A 23,260-nucleotide genomic window follows, 5' to 3' on the forward strand; every position below is an offset into this window, starting at 1 on the left:
GCTAAATTATGTATTTGTGAATTATCGGTTCGTCTGTCATAAGCTTGTGACCTTTTATAGTCCCCCTTCCACTTGTCCTCCCACTTATTTTCCCACTTATTCTTTGTGTATTGTGAGAGGTCACAAGTTTATGACGGAATAGTGCTTCACATAGGGTGTCGCCGGGTGGCGCCGAGATTGGGTGCCACCCTCTCACATGTTTTTATTATTATTGGGGTCCCCACTTATTGTGAGGGACGCCAAAATTGGATGTCACCCGGTGACGCCAACTCATTTTCCTAAATGGAATAGTCACCCGATACATGTATGCATGGTAATTGTCTAGACTTGAAAATAATGGTTCGCCACTTGTCATCAAATGTTATATATAAATACATATATATACTTACATTATTCACTCTATTAATTCTTTATGTATTTTCCTAAACTATAATAAGCTACTCTACTTAGTATCATTGTCATACGAATAAGAATATAAGAATAATAATGGAAGCGTTATCGCCAGCATTAATATCGCCAATTGTGATATCATTGGCTTGTATTTTGGTGGTGACATTATCATGGAGTGTGTTGAAATGGGTATGGTTTAATCCCAAGAGATTCGAGAGAATTCTTAGAGAACAAGGATTTCAAGGAAACCCTTACAGATTCTTGTATGGAGACTCCAAAGATAAAGCTCGGATGACTATGGAAGCTAGATCTAAACCCATGTCTGATTTATCGAATGATCATCTTCCTCGTACCCAATCTTTCTACCACCACATCGTGAACAATTATGGTATCTATATATGTTATTACTACTTATTTCTTCATATCCAAAATGTCTAATTTAATTTAATTATTATGTCAACATGTATGCAGGTATGCACAAGGTTTTTTTTTTTTTTTTTTTTTTTTTTTTTTTTTTGATGACGAGGGGGTTGAATCCCCCGGGCCCATGCATTCCCGCACCACCACATGGACCATGTAAGCCACCCCCTTCGGGGGCTGCAGTGGCCAAGTGATCATCGCCCCAGCTGGTAGTCGAACCCGGGACCTCTCAACTCCTGCATTTCTGCAAGCTTTAAGGTTTAACCCGGCTACTACTGAACTAACACCACTTGATTCAGGGGCGGATTTAGGCCCGATTTACTAGGGCTATAGCCCTAGATGTTTCTGAAAAAAAGAATAATTAGGTATTCATGTAATAGAGTTTCAGAAAAACTCATTTGGTCTGGTGGCTTAGCTATTACTTTCCACACAATTCACCTGTGTTCAATTCTCTCCCATTATACAATTTTTGGTATACCATTTATTCTCCATTTAGTTTCTCTTTTCTTTTGGCCCATGTGTGAGGCAAGGAATGTCTCAAATGTTCATCCTTAGTTCACGTAATAGATTAATAGATGAATCTGGGACATTACATGCATTCTCAAATCGTCATGAAATTTTTAATCGTCATGCATTTTCATCTATTCACCTTCTCGGCCTCGAACAATGAGTCCGAATACGAGGCGGTGATAACCGGAGTCGAGCTAGCTAGGGCTGCCGGAGCAGAACACATTGTGTTAAAAACTGACTCGCTATTGGTCACCAACCAAATCAGAGGAGAGTATGAGGCTCGGGACGACGGAATGGTAAGGTACCTAGAGAGGGTAAAAGCCGACGTAGCAAAATTAAAATCTTTCCAGATCCAGTGTGTCCCCAGATCCGAGAACAACCGGGCCGACGCGCTCTCCAAACTGGCCAGCTCAACTATCAAGAATGTCAGCCGAACCGTGCTGGTAGACATCAGGAACGCGAAAAGCATCACTGAGACCGTCGGCATGGTGGGTAACATAGAGACCGAGACAACGTGGATGACTCCGATAATGAGATACAAACTTACGGGTGAGTTGTTGGGAGGGCCGCAATCCCTCGGCCAAAATAAAAAGGATCGCCGCCAGGTACCTGTTGTTCGAAGGAGAACGTACGGAAGATCCGTAATAAGACCACTCTTGAAGTGTGTCGGTCCGCCGACGCAGAGCCGAGCATCTTGTAAATCCACGAAGGCATCGTGGACATCACATGGGGGCAAGAACACTAGCCCACAAAGCTCTCCGAGCTGGCTACTCGGCCCACCATGCTTCAAGATTCCGAACGAAGACCAAGAAGTGCACGAATCGTCAAATGCACGCCCGGTGATACACGCTCCCTCCCGGGGACCTACAACCGGTGCTTAGTCCCCTTCCCTTCGCACAATGGGGGATGGACATGCTAGGGCCATTCCCAACGGCCTCCGGGGGAAGGAAGTTCTTAATCGTCGCCGTTGACTACTTCACCAAATGGGTTGAGGCCGTAGCAGTACCAGCGAAGACCACAGCCGCCGTCGAAAGGTAATGGGAAAACGTTATAACCCGCTTCGGATTACCCCAAGTTATGGTATTCGACCACGGCCGCGAGTTTTGGAGCGACCTGATAATGAACTGGTTAGAGGAGCTTGGCATCAAGTTTGCGTATTCCTCCGTCTGCCACCCGCAGAGTAACGGGCAGGCGGAGGCGCCAACAAAACCATCCTCAACGGTTTGAAAAAGACGGTTGAAGATCTTAAGGGAAGGTGGGCCGATGAGCTACCGGCGTCCGTGGTCCCTTCGAACCACGAGAGAAAGAAGCAACAGGATACACCCCCTTCCATCTAGTCTACGGCTCCGAAGCGGTCTTACCGATCGAAGCGACGGTGCCGACCTTCCGAACGGCCACTTTTGACCCAGCTGAAAACGAGGAAGGCCTTAGAGCTTCCCTCGACCTGGTCGAAGAAAGCCGAGACACGGCACGCCTCAACTTGGCCGTATATCGAGCCAGGATGAAGAGAGCCTACAACCGAAGAGTCCACAAAAGGGACTTAAAAGTAGGAGACCTAGTCCTAAGGAAGTCGGCCGCCACCAACAAAGGAAATATTCATGGCAAACGACGGCCAACCGGGAAGGTCCCTACAAAGTGATCGAAGAAATAAGGCCGGGTACATACCGGCCGAGACATGGGAGGTGTGCCTCGATGAGCCATTGGAACACCGATAACTTGAGAAAATACTTTGTATAGCGGCGGAGGTGTCCGAACACATTGTGGACACCCCAACGCACGATCATGACAAGCAAATGAATCACCAAAGTTCTCCATCAAAGTGTCTGTCCCCTCAACGATTTGCCATTAGACGGAAACTCGAAGGGAAGAAACGCTATCGATGCCGCAACCCCGATTACCTCGGCCAAAACCGAGAGCGACGGGGAACACGTCGGCCGATACGCTAAAAAGAAACGTATACTCAGTGCAATTGAGACGCCAATCTAGCGGTCAATATGCCTACACGATTGCGATTGCTATCGGCCGCAACCCCGATTACCTCGGCCAAAACCGAGAGCGACGGGGAACACGTCGGCCGATACGCTAAAAAGAAACGTATACTCAGTGCAATTGAGACGCCAATCTAGCGGTCAATATGCCACACGATTGCGATTGCTATCGGCCGCAACCCCGATTACCTCGGCCGAAACCGAGAGCGACGGGGAACACGTCGGCCGATACGCTAAAAAAGAAACGTATACTCGGTGCAATTGAGACGCCAATCTAGCGGTCAATATGCCTACACATTCGCGATTGCTATCGGCCGCAACCCCGATTACCTCGGCCGAAACCGAGAGCGACGGGGAACACGTCGGCCGATACGCTAAAAAGAAACGTATACTCAGTGCAATTGAGACGCCAATCTAGCGGTCAATATGCCTACACGATTGCGATTGCTATCGAAGCCGCAACCCCGATTACCTCGGCCAAAACCGAGAGCGACGGGGAACACGTCGGCCGATACGCTAAAAAGAAACGTATACTCAGTGCAATTGAGACGCCAATCTAGCGGTCAATATGCCTACACAGTTGCGATTGCTATCGAAGCCGCAACCCCGATTACCTCGGCCGAAACCGAGAGCGACGGGGAACACGTCGGCCGATACGCTAAAAAGAAACGTATACACAGTGCAATTGAGACGCCAATCTAGCGGTCAACATGTCTACACGGTTAAGACATACATTCAAATCGCCTCAGTCAATGACACAAGAAGGCAAATAAAGGATCGTAATCAGAGTCCCGGCCAAGCCGAGGACCAAAAAGATAAAACCTTGTTAAAATGACTGCAAGAAGAGTACAAACGACGGCCGTCCCCATAAGGATTGCCTAAACTCTACCTACCAGAGCTTTACAAAAAGCAAGGAAACAGGAAAACAAAAGGTACAGACTTGGAAATTGAAGCGCCAAAAGGATGGCAGGGAGAGAAGGCTCAATAATTGGCCCCCGAACAGCTAAAGCTATCCGAGATGCCGGGTGAGTCCGGTGACGACCGCCCGTCTCCCTATGCTCGATGCTCCCCTGCGTCGCAAGAGCCACAAAGCATCATCGGTGGCGGCTTTGTTGAAGGCCGAGCACCTTCAAGCGACTTGACCTCTCATCCTCCTTCACTTTCGCATCATAAGCCGCCTTGGCCTCGGCCTATCCGAGCCGCCTTCGCCGCCTCAGCCTTCTCCGTAGCCGCGGTCTCCTCAGCCTCAGCCATTTCATCCAAAAGAGTATCAAATTTATCCCATGGAAAGGAGCCCTCGGGGACGAGTCTTCTTATCGCCTCCCTGGTCGCCTCCTCGGCCCGGTCCCGGAACTGGACGCACATTTTAGGAAGGACCTCATCCTGAAGCATCTCAATATCCTTCTCCTTCTGAGCAAGGATAGCCTGCGTGCCCCCGAGCACCCTCGCTTGCTTTCGAAACCGATCCTCCCACTCGTCCCTCTTGGCAACCACGAGTCGTAGGCGCCCTTGTACTGTCCCGTTCCTCCATCATCTTGGCCGTGGCGCCATCAAGATCCTCAACTTTGGCCCTCTCGGCCCTCGGCAGCTTCTCGCCTTCCTCCGCACGCCCCTCGGAAAGACGGAGATCCAGCTTAGCCTTCCGGCTTCCCCCCTCGCAGCAAGAAGATCAAACTTGAGCTTTGCAATCAGCGGCCCAGATTGGGCCGTGGCCTTTTCTTGCTCCATGATGAGGGAAGCGGCTTGACGGTTCCATCTCCCCAACTTCTTGTATATTTCCTCACCCTCCGCCACGAGTTCGGTAGGGGTAAGCTTCTGGGGTGAGGAGTCCACGGTGACATTTCGGTCACCCACCTTCTCAGACGCCTTCTCAGGCTGCTTCCCTGCTTGCCGTTCAGTGAGGACGGCGGCCTCCGACGATGGAACTGCAAAAAAATCACAGAGGGCATCCATGTCACCGTGCATTGCCACGTCAGAAAGCCTATCGTCAGGAACGCCCAACGAGCCGGCTAAATCCGAACCACAAGTTAAATCCGTACCAGTTCGAACCCTCTTAGCTGAAGGGCTGGTGGAAGCAGGCCCTTCCACGGCAACGGCGGAAGCAGACGGTGGATCTTTCCTCTTCTTCGGAGAAGGGGCCTTAGCAACGGTCACCTCTCCCTCAGAAATGTTGATCACCTCCACACGGTCCTTCGCGACCACGGGGGTCGGAGAGGGAGTTGCCACTGATGCAGCCGCCGACTTGGACGCCGCCTTCTTTGATCTTTCTCAAAGACGTTGCCAAGAACCCGTGCTTGAGCCGTCTCCGGATCCAACGCCTTTGTCTGTCTTTCCATGACTTCGTTAGGAGACAGTCGGCGATCACGTGCTTCAGCCGTAGGATGGCGGATGAGAACCTTTCCGTCCTTATCAAGCCCAAGCCTCTCCAAGTCCTTCTCTGACAGGTCCTGACCAAATCGATCTGCAAAGAACCAAACAAGAGTTATATGAAAGAAGTAATAAAGCTCCAAACAGGAGCATAACAAGTAAAGGTGGGCCTCACACCGACCCTACTCACCACGGCCGAGGGCCGCATGATGAGGCCGACGCGGCAGAGCATCTCGTCTGAAGAAAAACTGAGTCGGGGGCAGCCATCCCTCCTCAGCATCAAATAGCTGCATTGCCCGCTTCTCATCCGCCGTAAGGGGGACAAAAGAAGCGTCCATCTTAACCTTGCTACCCCGGGAGACGTGTTTCTCATACTCTTCCCGGGTCTCACACCGCAAATGAACGGGGCCCTGGAAAGACCTCGGCAACGGGTAGTCCTCCGGCACCTGGACGTACACCCATCGCCCGACCAATCTTTGCGGGAAGTAAGTTTGTTTACGGAGACATATCCAGGCTCCGTCCCGGACGCCGTACCACCCCACCTTTCGGGAGATCGACGGCCGAAGACTATGAAGTCGGCGGAATAGGTTGACCGTAGGGACCTCCCCTTTAAAAAGGCAGAGCCACACAAAGCCGATTATCGTCCTCATGGCCAACGGATGTAGTTGGGCCACGGCAAGGTTCATAGCTTTGATGATGGCCACAACATGCTCGTTTAAAGGAAACCGGAGCCCGTACTCCAAATGCTTAAGGTACACGCCGATATGGCCCGGGGGAGGGCAACAGACCACTCGACCCTCCTCCGGGATAACAATTTTATATCCCTCACCGAAGAAGAAATGATCTCCGAACAGGGTCCCTCCGGAACTACTAGCGAATTTATTCGTCCAAACACGGTCGAGGCGGTCGTGTGCAGGCCTCGCCATGACTCGAAGCAGTCATCCTCCCACCATCGACGGAGCCCCATCACCGTGATCAACATCAACATCATCCTCATCCTCCAACTCCCCCAGGAGGGGCAGGTCATCTACGGGAGAAGGAGGCCTAGGACCCCCTAACCTTAGCGGGATGGCCTCTAAAATCTCCTCCTCGTCAAGACGCGACGGGGAACCCCCCGGCGCGGAAGTGCTAGCCCCGGCATCGATGCGGATACATGTTCACAACAAATTACTAGCAAAGAAAAGAAAAATTCGTTTGTTTACCTTCAAAGGAAAAAGTGCTAGCCGGATCAAAAACTCTGAAGATTGGAAGAAAAAAGAAGCCCTTCAGTTTAGCAAGACGAAAATTTTGAAGAAAATTTGAGAAAATGAAATTAGTGACCAAAATCACGAAAAAACTGCCCTATTTATAGGGAAAAAGCCCACAACGAAGGGCCAATCAGAGCACAGCCCATGAAGCAACAGCCAATCAACGAGCAAACACGTGTCGAGCATGCAACCACGGAATGTCAATCATCGCAACAGTTAAACGTCAATCAATGCAACAGTGACCAAGCGTCTTCAACACGCCCGTTCACATCCCTTCAACTATTCATTTTCCTCAACAAATTCCTAGGTATCTGGTCTCCGCCGGCCACCTGATCAACCAAGCTAGGAAGCACGGCCGGGGCAATCAAAATCAACCCAAGCACTCTCGGCCTTGGTCACGGCCAGCGTCATTTTCTTTTCCACATCGAGTGCCCTTTACGCATCCATGTGGAGGGGGGATATGGTATACGACACGGCCTAGCAAGAGCCACGCCGATGCACAAGAAGAAGCCGATGCAGAAAATTTCTAAAAATTACTTGTGCAGAATACATGCTCAACGTACATCGGAGCCCATACCACGGCATAGACTACGCTGGGGGCAAATTGATGGGGCATATTCTGCACCGCTGACCAAGTCAACACACTGAGCAAGGTCAAAGATATCCACAAAGAAGTCAACGACTTAGATAGCCTAGCCGATGCATCCCATCTACCGCCACCGGGTCTCGGCGTGACAACCTGCCGGTAGGGACACACATCCGCGTACTCATATCCAAGACCCCTCGGCGGCGAGTCAACATTGTCCGCCGGCCTGCCATAGGTCCCTCGGCCGAGGGGTAGATCAGTCTTTCCACCTGCTAGCCACTTGGCCACTTGGCCACTACGTGACAAAAGGTGAAAGTCTATAAATACTCCTCAACCTTCATTGAGGAAAGGATCAAACTATTATAACCTAAATACACTATTCATCTGGTAATATCTCCCTTATCTCTCTACAATATATACCTAGCCAAGTTACACAGCTTGATCCTTTAAGTTTACTGACTTGAGCGTCGGAGTGAGTACGCTTGGCACACAGCCAAGCCCTCAGTTCGTTCATTGTTGCAGGGGAGGCCGCGAGGGACGATAGAAGCAAGAAGGATCCAACTCAAGACATTATTCAACAAGCCACGGGTGGTAACTAATCACTGCTCTGGAATTACACCCGGAACAGATGGATTTGGGTCTTACTTTTTTTTTTTTATAAAACCGTATGTCTATTTCATGGTCTTTTATAGGTAGGAAGTTTAATAAAGTTGCTCATGGACTCGCCCATGACGTCGTGATGCCGGCTAGGAAGTAGAAAGTGGTTATCGAGTCTTAACAACTTCTTATATATGGAGTGTCTGAAATGAGGAATAAAGAAAATTTGCTACTCATAAAAAACACCGGCTTAAATTTTTTTAAATTTAGCCCTAGGTAATTGTAATTCCTGGTTTCGCCCCTGACTTGATTTGTATGCACGAGTTAGATCAATTTAATCTTAGTGATTTAATTCATAGTACAATGTTACGCTCTCAATGTTATTATCAATAGTTTACATTTATTTTCAGACGATATTTCACATATTTCTACTCGCGAAATTCTCCTTAAAAAATATATATATATATATATATATATATATATATATATATATATATATATATATATATATAGGTAAAAGATGTTTTATGTGGAATGGTCCAATACCAATGGTGAACATTTCGGAACCAGAAGCAATTCGGGAAATATTTACTAAAATAAATGAATTTCAGAAGCCACAAATAAACCCAATTCTGAAGGTGGTGGGTACTGGTTTAGTTCTATTAGAAGGTGATATGTGGGCTAAACATAGGAAGCTACTTAATCCAGCTTTTCACATGGAGAAGTTAAAGGTCCTTTTCATTCTTAATCTGTTTTTGCAAATTCTCATTTAAGACAGTGTTAGTTTATTTATTTATTTATTTATTTTTGGCAGCAGACGGTGTTAATTTAAAATGAGTAAAATGTCGCCATTTTATAACAAAGGTTGATCAGTTAATAATAAAATATTATAATTAAAACCGTCACTTAATAACAATAAACTGGTGGTAATTTTATATCAGGAAATGTTCACATTTTACCTGTTTTAATTTCAAACGATTATGTTGATGCAGTTCATGCTTCCTGCGTTTAGTGCTAGCACAAGTGAGATGATCAATACATGGGAGGAAATGGTGTCGGAGAATGGTTCATGCGAGGTAGAGGCATGGTCACATCTCCACAAGTTATCTGCGGATGTTATTTCTCGAGCTGCTTTCGGAAGTAGCTATGAAGAAGGCAGAAGAATTTTTGAACTTATCACTGAGCAACTTAAAGTGGCTATTCCAATTCTTAATCATGTCTATATTCCTGGATGGAGGTTAGTAAATACATCGATTATTAGAACACTGGTTTTTATAACGTGTGCCCAAAGAAAACCGTTATTGTATGTAGGTATGTACCAACAAAGACAAATAGGAGAATAATCCAACTTCATAGGGAAATCAAGTCTTTGTTGAAGGAGATAATTAAGAAGAGGGAGACGGCATTAAAAGCAGGAGGAAAGCCTAGGGACGACTTATTGGGCGTACTATTGGATCGAATGCTAACAAAAACCATAAGCTTGCGATTAGCCTCGAAGAAGTGATCGATGAGTGCAAGCTCTTCTACTTAGCCGGTCAAGAGACCACTTCTTCTTTGCTTGTTTGGACGCTTATTTTGTTGGGTAAGCATCAAGATTGGCAACAACGAGCTCGTGATGAAGTCTTGAACACGTTTGGTGACAAGATTCCTGATTTCAAGGATTAAACCAGCTTAAAACGGTATGTATGGCACATTACTAACTTTCTAGATTCGACTTGTAAATGCGCAACTAAAAAAATCCAAAATATGAGATAAAACTTATGTTGGTAGGTAAACATGATACTACAAGAGGTATTGAGGCTATACCCACCACCAACAGAGACAAATCGGACAGTTTGCAAAGACATCAAAGTCGGAGACATATTTTTACCAGCAGGAGTTCTAGTTCACATGTCACTGCTCCGTGTACAACACGACAAATCCATATGGGGTTCCGATGCTAAGGAATTCAAACCAGATAGATTTAGTCAGGGCATGTCAAAGGCTACAAACGGAAAGATGTCATTTTTCGCATTTGGTTGGGGTCCTAGAATTTGCATAGGATCAAATTTCGCCATGACTGAAGCAAGATTGGCCTTAGTCCTGATTCTACAGCGTTTCTCTTTCGAGATTTCGCCGTCTTATGTTCATGCCCCTGCTACCTTGGTTACCCTCCGGCCTCAGTTTGGTGCTCCTATTATCTTGAAACGATTGAGTCATTAAGTTTGAGATTTAGTATCTCGTAATATTTAATAAGATTAATTAAAATGATTTTGTTATCAAAGTCCTAATAAACATAACATTGTATTATGTACTCCGTATTCAACAAATAAGTGCAACTCTTTTTTCTGTAAAAACTCGAATAAACAATCACAAATAAATAACGAAATAATCTTTATTCTATCTTTAAATAGACTTATTTCGGTTAAACCGGGTTGACTCATTTGTTTACAAACTAGTTGGTTGCCCTCGACCTAACGGTCGCGGTATCCGATTACGTTAATTTGATCTTTATCTCCGAGATTAAAGTTGTAATTGTCTAATATTTAGATTGACTTATGTTGACTTTAGCATATTGCCTATTTAAAAGAAATAAAATTATTTTAAGTTAATATTGAATTTTAGCTTAATTTAATTATATTTGTCCCGTTTAATAGAATCCGGATCGATCCATATTGCAAATTGGGTTATTTAGGCTCTAAAGCAAATAATATGATTAATTGGGCCCAAAAAATTCACTTGACAAGAGAACAGAAATTACCTGAAAGGAAAGACAGAGGAGATAAACAAAGAATGCAGAACAGAAATAGAGCAACAATATGCAGCCTGCATAAATTATTGCAGCTTCTTCTAACTAAAACCATATTTACTTACAGTACTGTAGCATACATTTATGGCTAATTGTTGAATACTAAATATAGACAACAATTACCGGAAACTCCGGGCATGGTTATCAAGGTGAGTGAAGTTTTTATACGGATTTAGAGTGAACGATCGAAACAATTTGGGGCAATGAATGACTTTGGCGATTGAGAAGAGGGAATGATGGAAGTGTAGAGGGAAAGGGAAAGTGTGAGCAGGAGGAAAAGAGAAAGGAAGAAATGTGAAGGATGTGTGTTGTGGGCGGCTGAGATTAGAGGAAGTAAAGGATGGACGGCTAGGATAAATCACTATTGCTAAGCACTGTTCATTGGAGATACTATTCCTAAGCTACAGTAATCGAACTTCTTACATTTTAAAGGAGAAGGATTGTAGGGAATATCTTAATCAAAGAAAAATAAATGATATACGGCAAATAATGTAGGGCAGTATTATCTGGACTTGATCATAAAAAGGATCAACCATGAACAAAAGTTGAGACTGCCCCCTAATGTAACATTAATTAAATATAGGCCGGGTGAAATAGAGCACTCGTATGATAAATTTATCGAGAACCCATTGGATCGGCCAATTAATTAAACGGAACGATAATCTTACATAAATAAAACTCAATAATAAGAAAACACAAAATCCTACTGCTACTCGAGACAGCAGCGGGAAAAAAAACACAAAAACTCAAATAAGAAGGTTGTGTGAGAAATGTCCAAGGTCAATCGACTCTGGAAATAAAGAAGGTTAAAAACAGAGAAAAGGGAGACGAGAGGAAGGGAATGATATATGCCGGCAACGGAACAGAAGCGCCATGATTCATGAAAGAGAGGCAGCTCTGTTCTCTCAAAGGCAATCTGTTTAAACCTAGTTTCCTTGGAATACTTATATAGAACTCATCATCTGCTAAATATGGGCTTTCTCCTCCAATTTATAGCCCAATTGCAGCTCAACTAGCTTTCTTGTTAGATTTTGAGTTCAGGTCATTTTCAGTCACGGGTTATTCTTCGATAACCCATATCAAATTCAAATTTAATGAATGTTGACAAGTAAAAGAAAAACTAGTTTTGAAACCCGTGAAAAATCACGGGTCCTATACAATTTCCTTTTTTTATTAATACTACTTGTATAAAATATATTTTGATTTGAAAACATTACAAACGATAAAATAGGATGTAAATAATGAGATTGAACATACTAACACGGTAATATAAACAATAATAATAATAATAATATCAGATTAGTGGGGAATAGAGGCATTGTATTTGTCGTTAAAATGTGGGTCTTTGTAAAAGATACAAAAAAAAATCTAATCATGAGTAACTCTTCTTCTCCTCTATTAACAACCTAGTAAATTAATGGGATTTAGGCATTTAATAGAGAGTTTTTTTTAATGTATATGTTGAACGGATGACGCTGCTCATTGCTCTGATGATTCATGATTTATGTTAACTCGTAAATTCAGTAATGATTTGCATTCTCAATTCATCATACTCTAATTAAATAGTCTAATTACATGTATATAGACATAAGTTGTTTATATAGAAATCAATGATTAATACTTACTTATACATGGAGAATTTATGTATTATGTAACTTCAAAATATTGGTGCTCCGGAGATTGAGGAGTTTCTTAACCGTCAATTTACCAACGGCGGTCAAGTTTTTCTCCTTCAATAGCTAAAAAAAAATAGCCTAACAAAGTGAATGAAGTAAGACTAATATAGTAATTGAATACGTGTGTCTCTATTTCAAATTTAATTATCATTTGATGGTTTTTTTTTCTCTTGTAAGAATTATTCGTCAATGTTGTGTCGATACTATCACTACAACTAAAAGGCCAAGAATAACTAATAGGCTAAAACCTTAGCATAATTATTGGAACAAAAATAGATAGCTAATATCAATTAAAATGAACGACATAAAAATACATCCTCAACATGGTGATTACTCCATTCAAGAGCTTCATATTTGATCATCCATATGAACACATCCTCCAACATCAACTATCGTGTTAACTAATATTGAACTAATATCTGAAATAAAAAAAATTGATAATTCTTAAATTGTGTTCTGTACTCACCGATTGTCATGTATTAATAATTAAAATAGGAAAATCTCCCAAAAAAAGAAATTCCAAGAAAAAAAAATGAGAAACATCATGCTACTTCTTAAAAAATCCACATATTTGTCGACTGTCATTTGCACGTATTGATCTCTAAGTATGTCATGCTCCTGAAAATTCAATCAATTGTACAAATTAGTATTATGCCAAAATCAATTGTACATGAAATACAAAATTGTATAAGATATACCGAGTATATGTAAAATATTATCAAATGAGTTTTGTATTAATAATTAAAATAGGAAAATCTCCCAAAAAAAATTCCAAGGAAAAAAAATGAGAAACATCATCCTCTTAAAAAAAAATCCACATACTTGTCGATTGTCATTTGCACGTATTGATCTCCAAGTATGTCATGCTGCTGAAAATTCAATCAATTGTACAAATTAGTATTATGCTAAAATCAACTGTACACGAAATACAAAATTGCATAAGATATACCGAGTATATTTAAAATATTATCAAATGAGTTTGACCAATATAGTAAAATCTTATCATGGAAAAGAGAACATGAGAAAAAACGAATTAGTTGTAGGTTGATAAAAAATTATAATAAAAATGCATGTCTATTGTTGTGCTCATGGAATAAACATTATCATCTCAAGAAAAAAAAGTATTATAGTAATTGAGAAGTCATAATATCATCAAAAGTTTAAGGTAAACTAAAAATATGAATCATTATAAAGAAACTTGGGAAATGAGTTATGGAGAAAGAAGATGAAAAGTATGGTTAAATGCTTGTGGTGAATTGAATAAAGTATTGAAGTGGAAGAAGATAAAAAGTTGATGTCTTCTTTAATTTTTTCTAATATTGTAATTGTAAGAATAAATATTAGGGGACATAAAAGAAAATAATTATGATGATGAGACTTGTAATATGACTTCTTGAAATCATGTTGTTATATCACATGTCATTTAAAAATGTACTCAACGTTAGTCTTTTTGTAACACCCCGCACTTTCTTAATATTTTTAAATAAACTTTTAAGTAATTTTTATTAAATAATTATTATTTAAAGCTTATTTTCATAAAATATCGTCTTAGCCGTGTAACGGTAATAATAGTGTAGATTTTTAATAATATTATTCTCCGTCTCGAGTTATAGTAGACTTGGGACGAAAATTCTAGTGGATACCGACTCATTTTGAGTTATTGGGCTTAACTTGACTCATGGGTCTTTTCTCTCCTCTTTCCTCTACACTAACCCCCAACTAAACCCTCACAACTTCATCTCCCTCATTCTAATTTCTGAAATTTCCCCAACAACCACTCCACCATTGTTAAACCCTTTGCTCTCAACCCTAGAATCACCATAATTCACTCAATTCTTCACCAATCTCGTTCCTTTTCGCGCCATTCTCTTCCTTTTCTCATTTCCCTTCTTTCTAAGGGAGAATTTGGACAACCCGGAGGAGGATAGCTACATCATTGACGAGTCTTTAGAAGATTGAAGTGCAAAAAGGTAACGGTGATGGGTTACTCGACTTTTATGTTAAAATTGTGTGGTTTTATGTAGTTATAATCTCATATGAATGTTAAAAGTTGTATCTTTCGTGATTGGTGCTAATTTGGATGTTGAATATCATGCTTGATTGCAATTCTCACATGTTTGGATGAAAATCTCATGCTACATCTCTTGAATCCGAAATTACCCATTCACATGCTCAAATATGTTGTTTTTCCGAGTTAGAATCATGCTAGGATACGTAAACAATTGATGGGAAACGATTTTTGTTGGTTTCAAATGGTTTGGAAGTGTTTTGCATGGAATCCGCGTGTTTGTAGTCCCAGCCGGGTGACCGGCAAGATGGGTGATGGCAGATCTCTGGTCTCTGCCCATCGACCTACTGGGAGATCCTCGTAAATTTTGAGCACATTTTAGAAAGCATGTAGTCCCAGTAGGGTGGCAGTGGCCTACTAACCTACTGGGAGTACATCTGAAGGTTTTAGGTGATTTTGAGTTTTGGCGTATTCAGTAGGGTGTGACCACTGGGAGCGCATCAAGGTTTTATGTGTTTTTGAAATTTGGCCGTATTCCGTAGGGGGGATCGGCAATGGTCCATGTGACCCGGTGGGAGTGCATTGTAAGTTTTATTTAAATTTTGATTTTGGCATGTTGTCCCGATCGGGCCGGCCGGTACACCACCCTACCGGGAGTCCCCTGTTTGTTCTATTTCACTTGCGACTTCTAATAATGATTGAGCTATGCATGCATCTTCTTTCCTATCGATAATTGGTTACTTTAAGACTCATTAATGTTATGATCATGCATAATGGTTATGGTTCTTGTTCGGACCCGAGTGTGACGTTTTACATTGTGAGACTACTCGACATTCCCTATTTATTGCCCTCGGACATTGGGTCACGGTTAGGTGCCATTGTTTCCGAGTTGGGCTATTTTTCCTTCCGCCTTTTTCGGACCGGGGGTCACGGTTAGGTGACAAGGTTCCGCTTGAGGTTACTCGACTTTCGGGCACGGTTAGGTGTACCATATTTCGAGTCTTGGATACGATTTGGTATCGTTTATCGAATCGGGTGTCGTCCATCCCGAGAGTCTGGCCAGGTTTAGACTAGGACCGTATTATGATCGTCGTCCTACCAAGAGGTTGGAGTCTAGAGGGTTGTCTTGTTTGAGTCTATACTTTGTAATTGTCTTACATTTGAGTCGGGTTGATATGTGACAGTGTGACCTAATAATTCTTCTCTCATTTGTGCTTTACCATTCCTATTTTCTTATGCCCACTAATCATGATTTTCGTAATGCCGTAAGTATTTACTCTCATGCTTGTTTATTTAATTAAATTCCTAATTACTTGTATTTTGACATATTGTGGCTGGGAGAACCCTGAGTTACTCCCCACTGACTGTGGCTTTCATATTTATTATGAATGACAAGTTTGTGATGAAGCTTAAGTGGGGAAGACCGTGTGAGCTAGCGAGTTCTTACCTCGGACCTTATTTAGTTATCACATAATAGACTCACCTACTTTTCGAATCTATGTTAATTCGTGGGATATCTTTTCCCCAATAAATAGACTTGTATTGTAAACTTAAAGCTAACTATCTAAACTTATTTATCGTGTTGGTGATACCTCGCGTTGGACTTCATTAGAAGTCTTAAAAGTTTTAAAAATCTCGTGTTTCCGCCACGATTTACTAGTTATATTTAGTTGCCTCAACGAGGGGTGTCACACTTTTTATACTATTTATTATATAGATTTTAAAGAAATAAATAAATGTATACTTTAATTTTATGAGCTGTGTTAATATGAAAAAATTTAACCGATTCACTAACATCTATGTTCTCTTCCAAAATTTTCAATTAAAATGTGAAATATAATTGTAAATTATGAAACTTTTATGTGAATTTTGGTAAGTTACATCTTTTTTTGGTTTTTTTAGCTTATCAAATCATAAATATATACATTTAATTTAAGAATATTAATGATGTCTTTTGATTTTCTTTATTTTTATGTTATACAATATGTAAAGACATTTTTTTAAGGACTTTAAGTAATCATTTATTTTTTTTATAAGAATTATATCAAATAACCAATAATCTAATAATAATTAATAAATAATTAAATAATCAATAAAAATTAATAGAAATTAATGGGGTATAAAATACTAAATGTTAATGCCATGTGAAATTAAATTAAATGCTTTAATCTAACATGTTAACTATATTGTATAGATATACTTAAGTATTTACAGAATTTGTTTGTAAATTACTTAAATTATATAAATATTTTCTTATCCATGTATTTTATATTTTCCAAAACCTTACCCTTTACGTGAAATAATTTTATGAACTAAATACACGGTATTATTACCCTTTTAAAATTCTATTATTAGTGTTTAATTTCACTTAAGTATTTACAGAATTTGTTTATAAATTACTTAAATTAAATAAATATTTTATTTTCCATATATTTTATATTTTCCTAAGAAAATATTTTATATGATCTTTAATACTCAATTGTCGATTAAGTAGTTCCGTAAAACATCTTCTATATACAAAAAAGTTATAGTAACAACAATAGTGAATTAATGTCTTTAAAAAAAAAAGTAATGAATTAGTGATAATACAATTTTTTTTTTCAACTTCATTTATTCATCTTCGTTCTTAATTTCTTATGTATTCAGTTTTTTTTTTTTTTATTTCGAATACATATAATACTACTCCATATGAAATATTTTGAAATTATCAACTTATAATTAATGCGTATTTTTTTATTGTAGTTTTTTTTTTTAGTTATTAAATTTAAAGCTAATGGAATATGGATGGATTTTTAAAGGAAATAAGTATTTTAAATTAATGCAATATAATAATTAATTGGATAATCCATGTCATATTAGTTTGCCAAGTCACATTGTTACGTGGCTTTTTTTCATCCCATGTGGCATTGTCTACGTGGCATTTTTAGGCTAGCCTTTTAATAGTATTGTATAGATTAGTGTTTTATCTATTAGTCTTCATAGTTAACTTACATATAAAATGTTCATATAAATGTATGAAGAAATTTCTTTTGTAAAGTTTACGCAGTATTAAGGCTCCACAATTTCTTTTTGAGATCACCAACTCTAGTAGCTTACAGAAGTGCATATCGACCAAGCTAGTCTTTTTTAAGACGGTTTTACAAAACTGGTGTGTATATTCTTGATCTATTTAAGTGAGAAAGTATATCTGGTTATTTCGGTTGTAGAATATACTTGTGTAAGGCCGCCTCACACAAGTATTTGTTGAAATATAGCATTGTATGGGTAAATTAAAATAGCGTTGTATTAGTGACAATTGAAGCGAAGATTTACGCTCATGGCTATTAAAGTAAGGTTGAAAAATTATTCAACAGTTTGTAAACTTCACTATACCCATCATAGAAAAATCTGACCACAAAACTGATTAACAGGATTGAATAAAATTACTTTCAGGGTTAAACAGATGCAAATAAGTTCATATCAACATCACACTCGTTTTCTGAGGCGTTCCATCCTTCGGTAATAGTCAATCAAAAATGTTTCAGGTATGTAAATTAGAGCAAGGAATTCAGATGATTAGCAGTTGTTGAAGTGTGAAGAACACGTCGCAAAAGGTATCGTGGTTCACAGTTTCACACGGCCATGGTTGCTCCAAAAAAATGCTAACAATTACGAGAGCATTGTTTTACCTCAAGTTAGAACCTGACCTTCACTGTCCGGCATCCACGCATCATGGCCCTAATGTACCAAACTCCGCAAGCGGCCATATCTGTCGAGATCAGACTAGTTAAAGCCTTAAAGGTATTGTCTTTGGTATTAAAGACTTTAGTCAAACACAGAAAGTACGAGCCATCATGAATGGAATAGCAGTAAAACAGCAAGACAAATATAGCTGGTTGACGCTCTCATCACCCAATGGATATAACCACATCCAATCAAATTAACAGGTGCAGTAAAGGCTTGCAATATACGGAGTATTTTGTCAAAATCTACGAGTATTTTATTTATTTTTGGTTCAAATGAGCGCACTATGTCGCCGATGAGAATCGAACCCCCAACTTCATGGTTGGGGTAAGAGAGCTCTTACCACTTGAGCTACTCTTGTACTCTTGCCAAAATCTACTATGGCATCACAGACCATCATTAAGTGATGAGGCAGCTGCAAATACATACTGTAAAGTACGGAGTACATAACAAGGGGACTCGCAGCATCAACAAGGCGCCACATGAACAAACATACCCGGCACAATGCTTTGCCTAGGATAAGACCATAAGGAACTGCACCGAAGTGTCGTGAATCGTTTGATGCATATATGTTGTCTCCTTGTATCCAAACATGCCCTTTAGGTACCTGTTCAAAGTAAAATTTGAACCAGTCTAACATGAACCTAATATAATTGCACATCAAGAAAGCAAATAACAAATTTTTTGAAATGATTCACTCATCAAACTTACAATCGGAGGCCCCCTCCTCAAACCTTCAGTAATTTTGCATGATGAATATATCACCCATGACCACAAATAAGTTTTAAAAGGCAAAAAGTTGGTATAGGGAAAGTTAAGCTTTTTCTAAATAAATTACAGAGTATTTAACTTTCAAGAGTTTCAACCAAGATTGCATTGAAGTTTACATGTTTCAAGTCCTCCCTTTCCCTACATTCCCTCTTGTCAAACATTACGCCCGTACGAGCATTAATTGGTTGAGATTTGTATCATCCTCGACAGATCTACGTATGCACAGCTCATATCTAATAATGTTAAAGTCACGCTAGTTTGGCCTGAATATTCATCTTTATATCATCTTACTTATTACCATCTCACTAATTAATTGGCCCTCTCTTATAAGCATGATTCCCGACCATTGACTATACCCAGTTTGACACTTCATTTGTGTCAACCACCTATCTATGAGACTGACTATGCTAATGTTGAACTCCATACTGTTCTTTAAAACTATTACACACCATTATTTCCAATCACAATTCACAGATCCAACTATGATAGTGGTGGTTTTAAATGAAGAGCATAGACCAAAAAATGCACATCTCACAAGTGAAAGAGAGGGAAACTTAGGCCTACGACTCATAAAGTCTGTTAGCTATGTAAGTACAAAGTAATTAAACATCAGTTGCATAGTAATCGACTAATTGCAGATTTTTCATTCACCTACCAATGTGACACACTAAGAAAACTCCATTTTCAAGCATTATCAGAAATTCATACAACTAAACATCCCAACCAAGTTTTTTTTTTTAATCCTTATTGGTTTACTGGTGCAAAACGTCCTCACCCAATCATCAATCCCCTTTTACATGAAGACCCCTTGTTAAAATACCCCAAGAGCACCTCACCACCTTCAGACATATCTCTGCTATGTCTCCCAAAGTCCTTATGCATATGGGTTGTAGCCTCCTTAAGGTCCAAGATGCCCAAAGGCCATAGATATCATTATTTAGTGGTTAAGAAGGAATTATTGTCGACATTAGGCCCCAGGTTCGAATTCCCTTCCCCCTTATAGTTTAATGGCCTTGTATCTCTCTCCCTTAACGCCAAAAAAAGGTCCTAGATCTAATTCCCCAAGACCAGGTTATTTTATCTTCAAGAGACTCTATCATTGGATTAAGGCATAATCACTCCAATAATTGGGAACAACCACCCCTTTATAGAAGACAGATCCCACAATTCTACAAAATATTTATTCAAGCATAGAGTCATACATGCATTTCCATAGTAACTAATCAAACTAAAAGTATTTCTCTTAATGATGCATGAGACTAACCCTTTGTTATATAATAGGGGACAGAGGGGATGCAAAGGAGATCATTTTCCTTCCAAATCATTCCAATGTCGAAGGTGGTTACAATTGGGGTTGGCTGCAGCAAAAGGAAACCCTCTATTTCTCTACTTTTCCCTCCATTTCCCTACAAGACGGGTTGCTAAAAAAGCAAATAAAATCCCCCACTCCCTCTTTTTCCCTCCCTTCTCTTCCCAACAAATCCTTCCATCCAAAATAGGCCTAAAGTGTGAGTCTTTCAACAAACAGACTACAAAATCATCTTTTTATGGTAAACTCACGTAGCCTAACAGCTAGGTCATTCCATCAAAGGCTCAAAAACGGTCAAACAATGATTACCATAACAACCACCTGAGTAATAACATGTTGTTTACTGCATCCATTCCCAGAGGCACATCCATTTGAATCATAGCCTTCAAATAAACTATGGCAAAGCAAATAATTCATCCAACTAATTCATTACCTGCCAAAACATGCTGCCGCTTTAAGTAGTTTCGTCCATTCAAGAGTCAACTAAATAAATAACAGCGACATCATCTCACCAAAAGTTCGTTTACTCAAATCTATTAGATCAAACCACAACCCAAACAAAACATAGATTCCCCTTCACTACTACAATCCTACAATACTGACCATCCACCATCCATATCCCTCATTCGATTTACATCAAAACCTTCACTAAGACATACGTTTCCTACTAAAACAAATCACTATCCAAAGTATCCACCTACATGCATTCACTCCTCAAGCTAACTCCATCCATGTATCCAACATTCCAACTAAAACGCAAATTACAACAATGATATTATCATTAACCAAGATGTTATTCACACTACTCCGCAAACTCAATTCACCTATTCCGAATTCACATTCACTACCAATGAAAGATATGAATTTTTCCATAAAGTTCCGATCTTTATTTTCTAAGTTATCTATCCAATTTCATTACTAGTTCGCCACTTCGCCCCCTCCAACTTTGAATCCCGACTCCATCACTATTCACTAATAAATAATCCTACCAACAATCAAAAGATGGAAACTTTGGAAGCAAAACATAAAACAAAACACAAAAGAAGCTCACCACCAACGACTCAGGAATCCCGTAGCGGGAATCATAGGAAACAACATCACCCTCCAACCCCAACACACGTTTGGTCAAAACCCTAGAAGGGTTTTGTGGAGATTTAACAAACACAACATCTCCAGCTTCAACTTTCCCAAATCTATGAGACAATTTATCCATCAATATAACATCCCCTCTCATATTCAACGTTGGTAGCATGCTTGGCCCATGTACCTGCAATTTTTCACAATTTTTCCACAATCACATACAGAATACAGTATAATGAACTACTGCTAAGTGCTAACTGCATAATTTCAACATTAGAAGCTACAGTTTGATGCTTTTACAACAATTGTGATAAACAATCAGCTGAACAATGAAAAAATCGAAACTTTATTACATTAGTGGTTCGCCCCGCTAAAGTTATTGATCCCTAACGTCAAATCCTGGCTCCGTCACTATAAAGAATATAAACAATGAAGAAAATTAGAAGGAAAGAAAGTGCTTACAATGGAGGTAGAGAGGAGGTAGGTGTCGGTGACATGGAGAAGAGCCAGAAATTTGGTAACAAGGAATGCTCGACTAGCTGCTTCTTTGGCTATGTTGCACCATTGTCCCCACATCTTTTATTGTCTATACTTTTGTGTTTGTGTTCTTTAAATCCAAGGTATGGATGGGACTTTGGGGTCTGTACTTTGTACTTTGTACTTTGCATTTGTCAATTTAATTATGATTGGGTATTTTTAGATATTGGGTTTTAGAGAGAAAAAAAATTGAATGATTAAGTAATTGAGGATTTAGAAATTACTTAATACTAGTTTTAAACCCGTGCAAAATTGCACGGGTATATATTTAGGCCAGAATGAATGTTTTTTTATGTATATTTGTTTTTGTATTTCTATTATACCTATCTAATTGGTGTAAATCAACGATGTACATAATTAATGTTTAAATTTGTTACAAACATGTGTTCACATGCACTGGTTTATAAGGAAATAACGTAATCTACTCTTGTAAAAATTAAAAATAGCTTTAAATGCTTGTTGAAAACTATATTAACTCGGTTTCTTATCATTGTCACCTACCAATTTCGGTGTTGTGGTGATAGTTAAGATGTCGAGTTTTATATTCCAAGTACATATGCCGTCATTATTGTTTTTTGAAAAAAAAAAATTGTACCCTGTAGTTTTAAAAAATTATGTTGTGAATTTGTGGTACAATAATATTAACAAAAATACATGTAATTCATTTTCGTTGTATGTTCGATCCTGTATCTAACTGTAATTCTTCTGTAATTTTATTGTGTAATTTTGTTTTTAAAATTATGTAATTTTGTTTTAAAAATTATGTAATTTAATCACATTTACTCGCATTTGTAATTAATTATGCGTAAATGTTATGCATTTTCTTTACACGGAATGTATAAAATTTTATCATAATATTAATTCGAAGAAGTATTCCATAAGATTATTTTATATAATTTGTTGCAACACGGAATTTAGCGCATGTTCGAAAAGACGGATATCTGAATAATTAAATACGTTGCACACTCATGGGTCCCACCATAACCTGAATTTTTCAAAAAAAAAAAAAAAAAAATGTATTTACGACGTGGCGCGCTGTACAATGAGTATTGTCTTCTCAATTTATATAGATAAGATTGCGATTATGGAATTTTGGAGGTATTATTTAGTTGGTAAATGCACATCAAGGATTTGGGGTTGTCATCAGCAACATGTAAATCACTTTTAAGATGTGAAGATGAGGTGCTTACGGCTTAAAAATGGTCTTGAAGTTGAAGACGGATATTTCTTGGACGAGAAGACGTTAGATATTAGCAAAAAAAA

At 39.5% G+C, this 23,260-nt stretch overlaps 1 protein-coding gene and 1 pseudogene across 3 annotated transcripts; one reads left to right on the plus strand and one right to left on the minus strand.

Moving 5' to 3' along the window:
- Positions 1-486: 486 nt before the first annotated feature.
- Positions 487-10,307, plus strand: LOC141657923 (cytochrome P450 CYP72A219-like; annotated as a pseudogene).
- LOC141656288 (mitochondrial ATP-independent inner membrane protease subunit 1a-like) lies at positions 10,164-22,133 on the minus strand. Of its 3 annotated transcripts, XR_012548457.1 has the most exons (6): positions 21,923-22,104; positions 21,432-21,647; positions 18,797-18,907; positions 18,246-18,325; positions 13,392-13,435; positions 12,894-13,187 (listed from the first exon to the last, which is right to left on the minus strand). XR_012548457.1 is itself a non-coding variant. In XM_074463124.1 (5 exons), exons 1-4 carry the CDS (start codon positions 22,034-22,036, stop codon positions 18,287-18,289), a joined length of 480 nt encoding a protein of 159 aa, XP_074319225.1. In that variant the 5' UTR covers positions 22,037-22,104; the 3' UTR covers positions 10,164-10,285; positions 18,246-18,286. The 3 variants fall into 3 exon arrangements, 2 of the variants coding, with proteins under 2 accessions (XP_074319225.1, XP_074319224.1); XM_074463124.1 differs by lacking the exons at positions 12,894-13,187; positions 13,392-13,435 and adding an exon at positions 10,164-10,285; XM_074463123.1 differs by lacking the exons at positions 12,894-13,187; positions 13,392-13,435 and having other exon boundaries at positions 17,966-18,325; positions 21,923-22,133.
- Positions 22,134-23,260: the final 1,127 nt, after the last annotated feature.

The sequence above is a fragment of the Silene latifolia genome, chromosome 5, assembly GCF_048544455.1.
Source record: "Silene latifolia isolate original U9 population chromosome 5, ASM4854445v1, whole genome shotgun sequence".
In the NCBI taxonomy this organism is placed as follows: Eukaryota; Viridiplantae; Streptophyta; class Magnoliopsida; order Caryophyllales; family Caryophyllaceae; genus Silene; species Silene latifolia.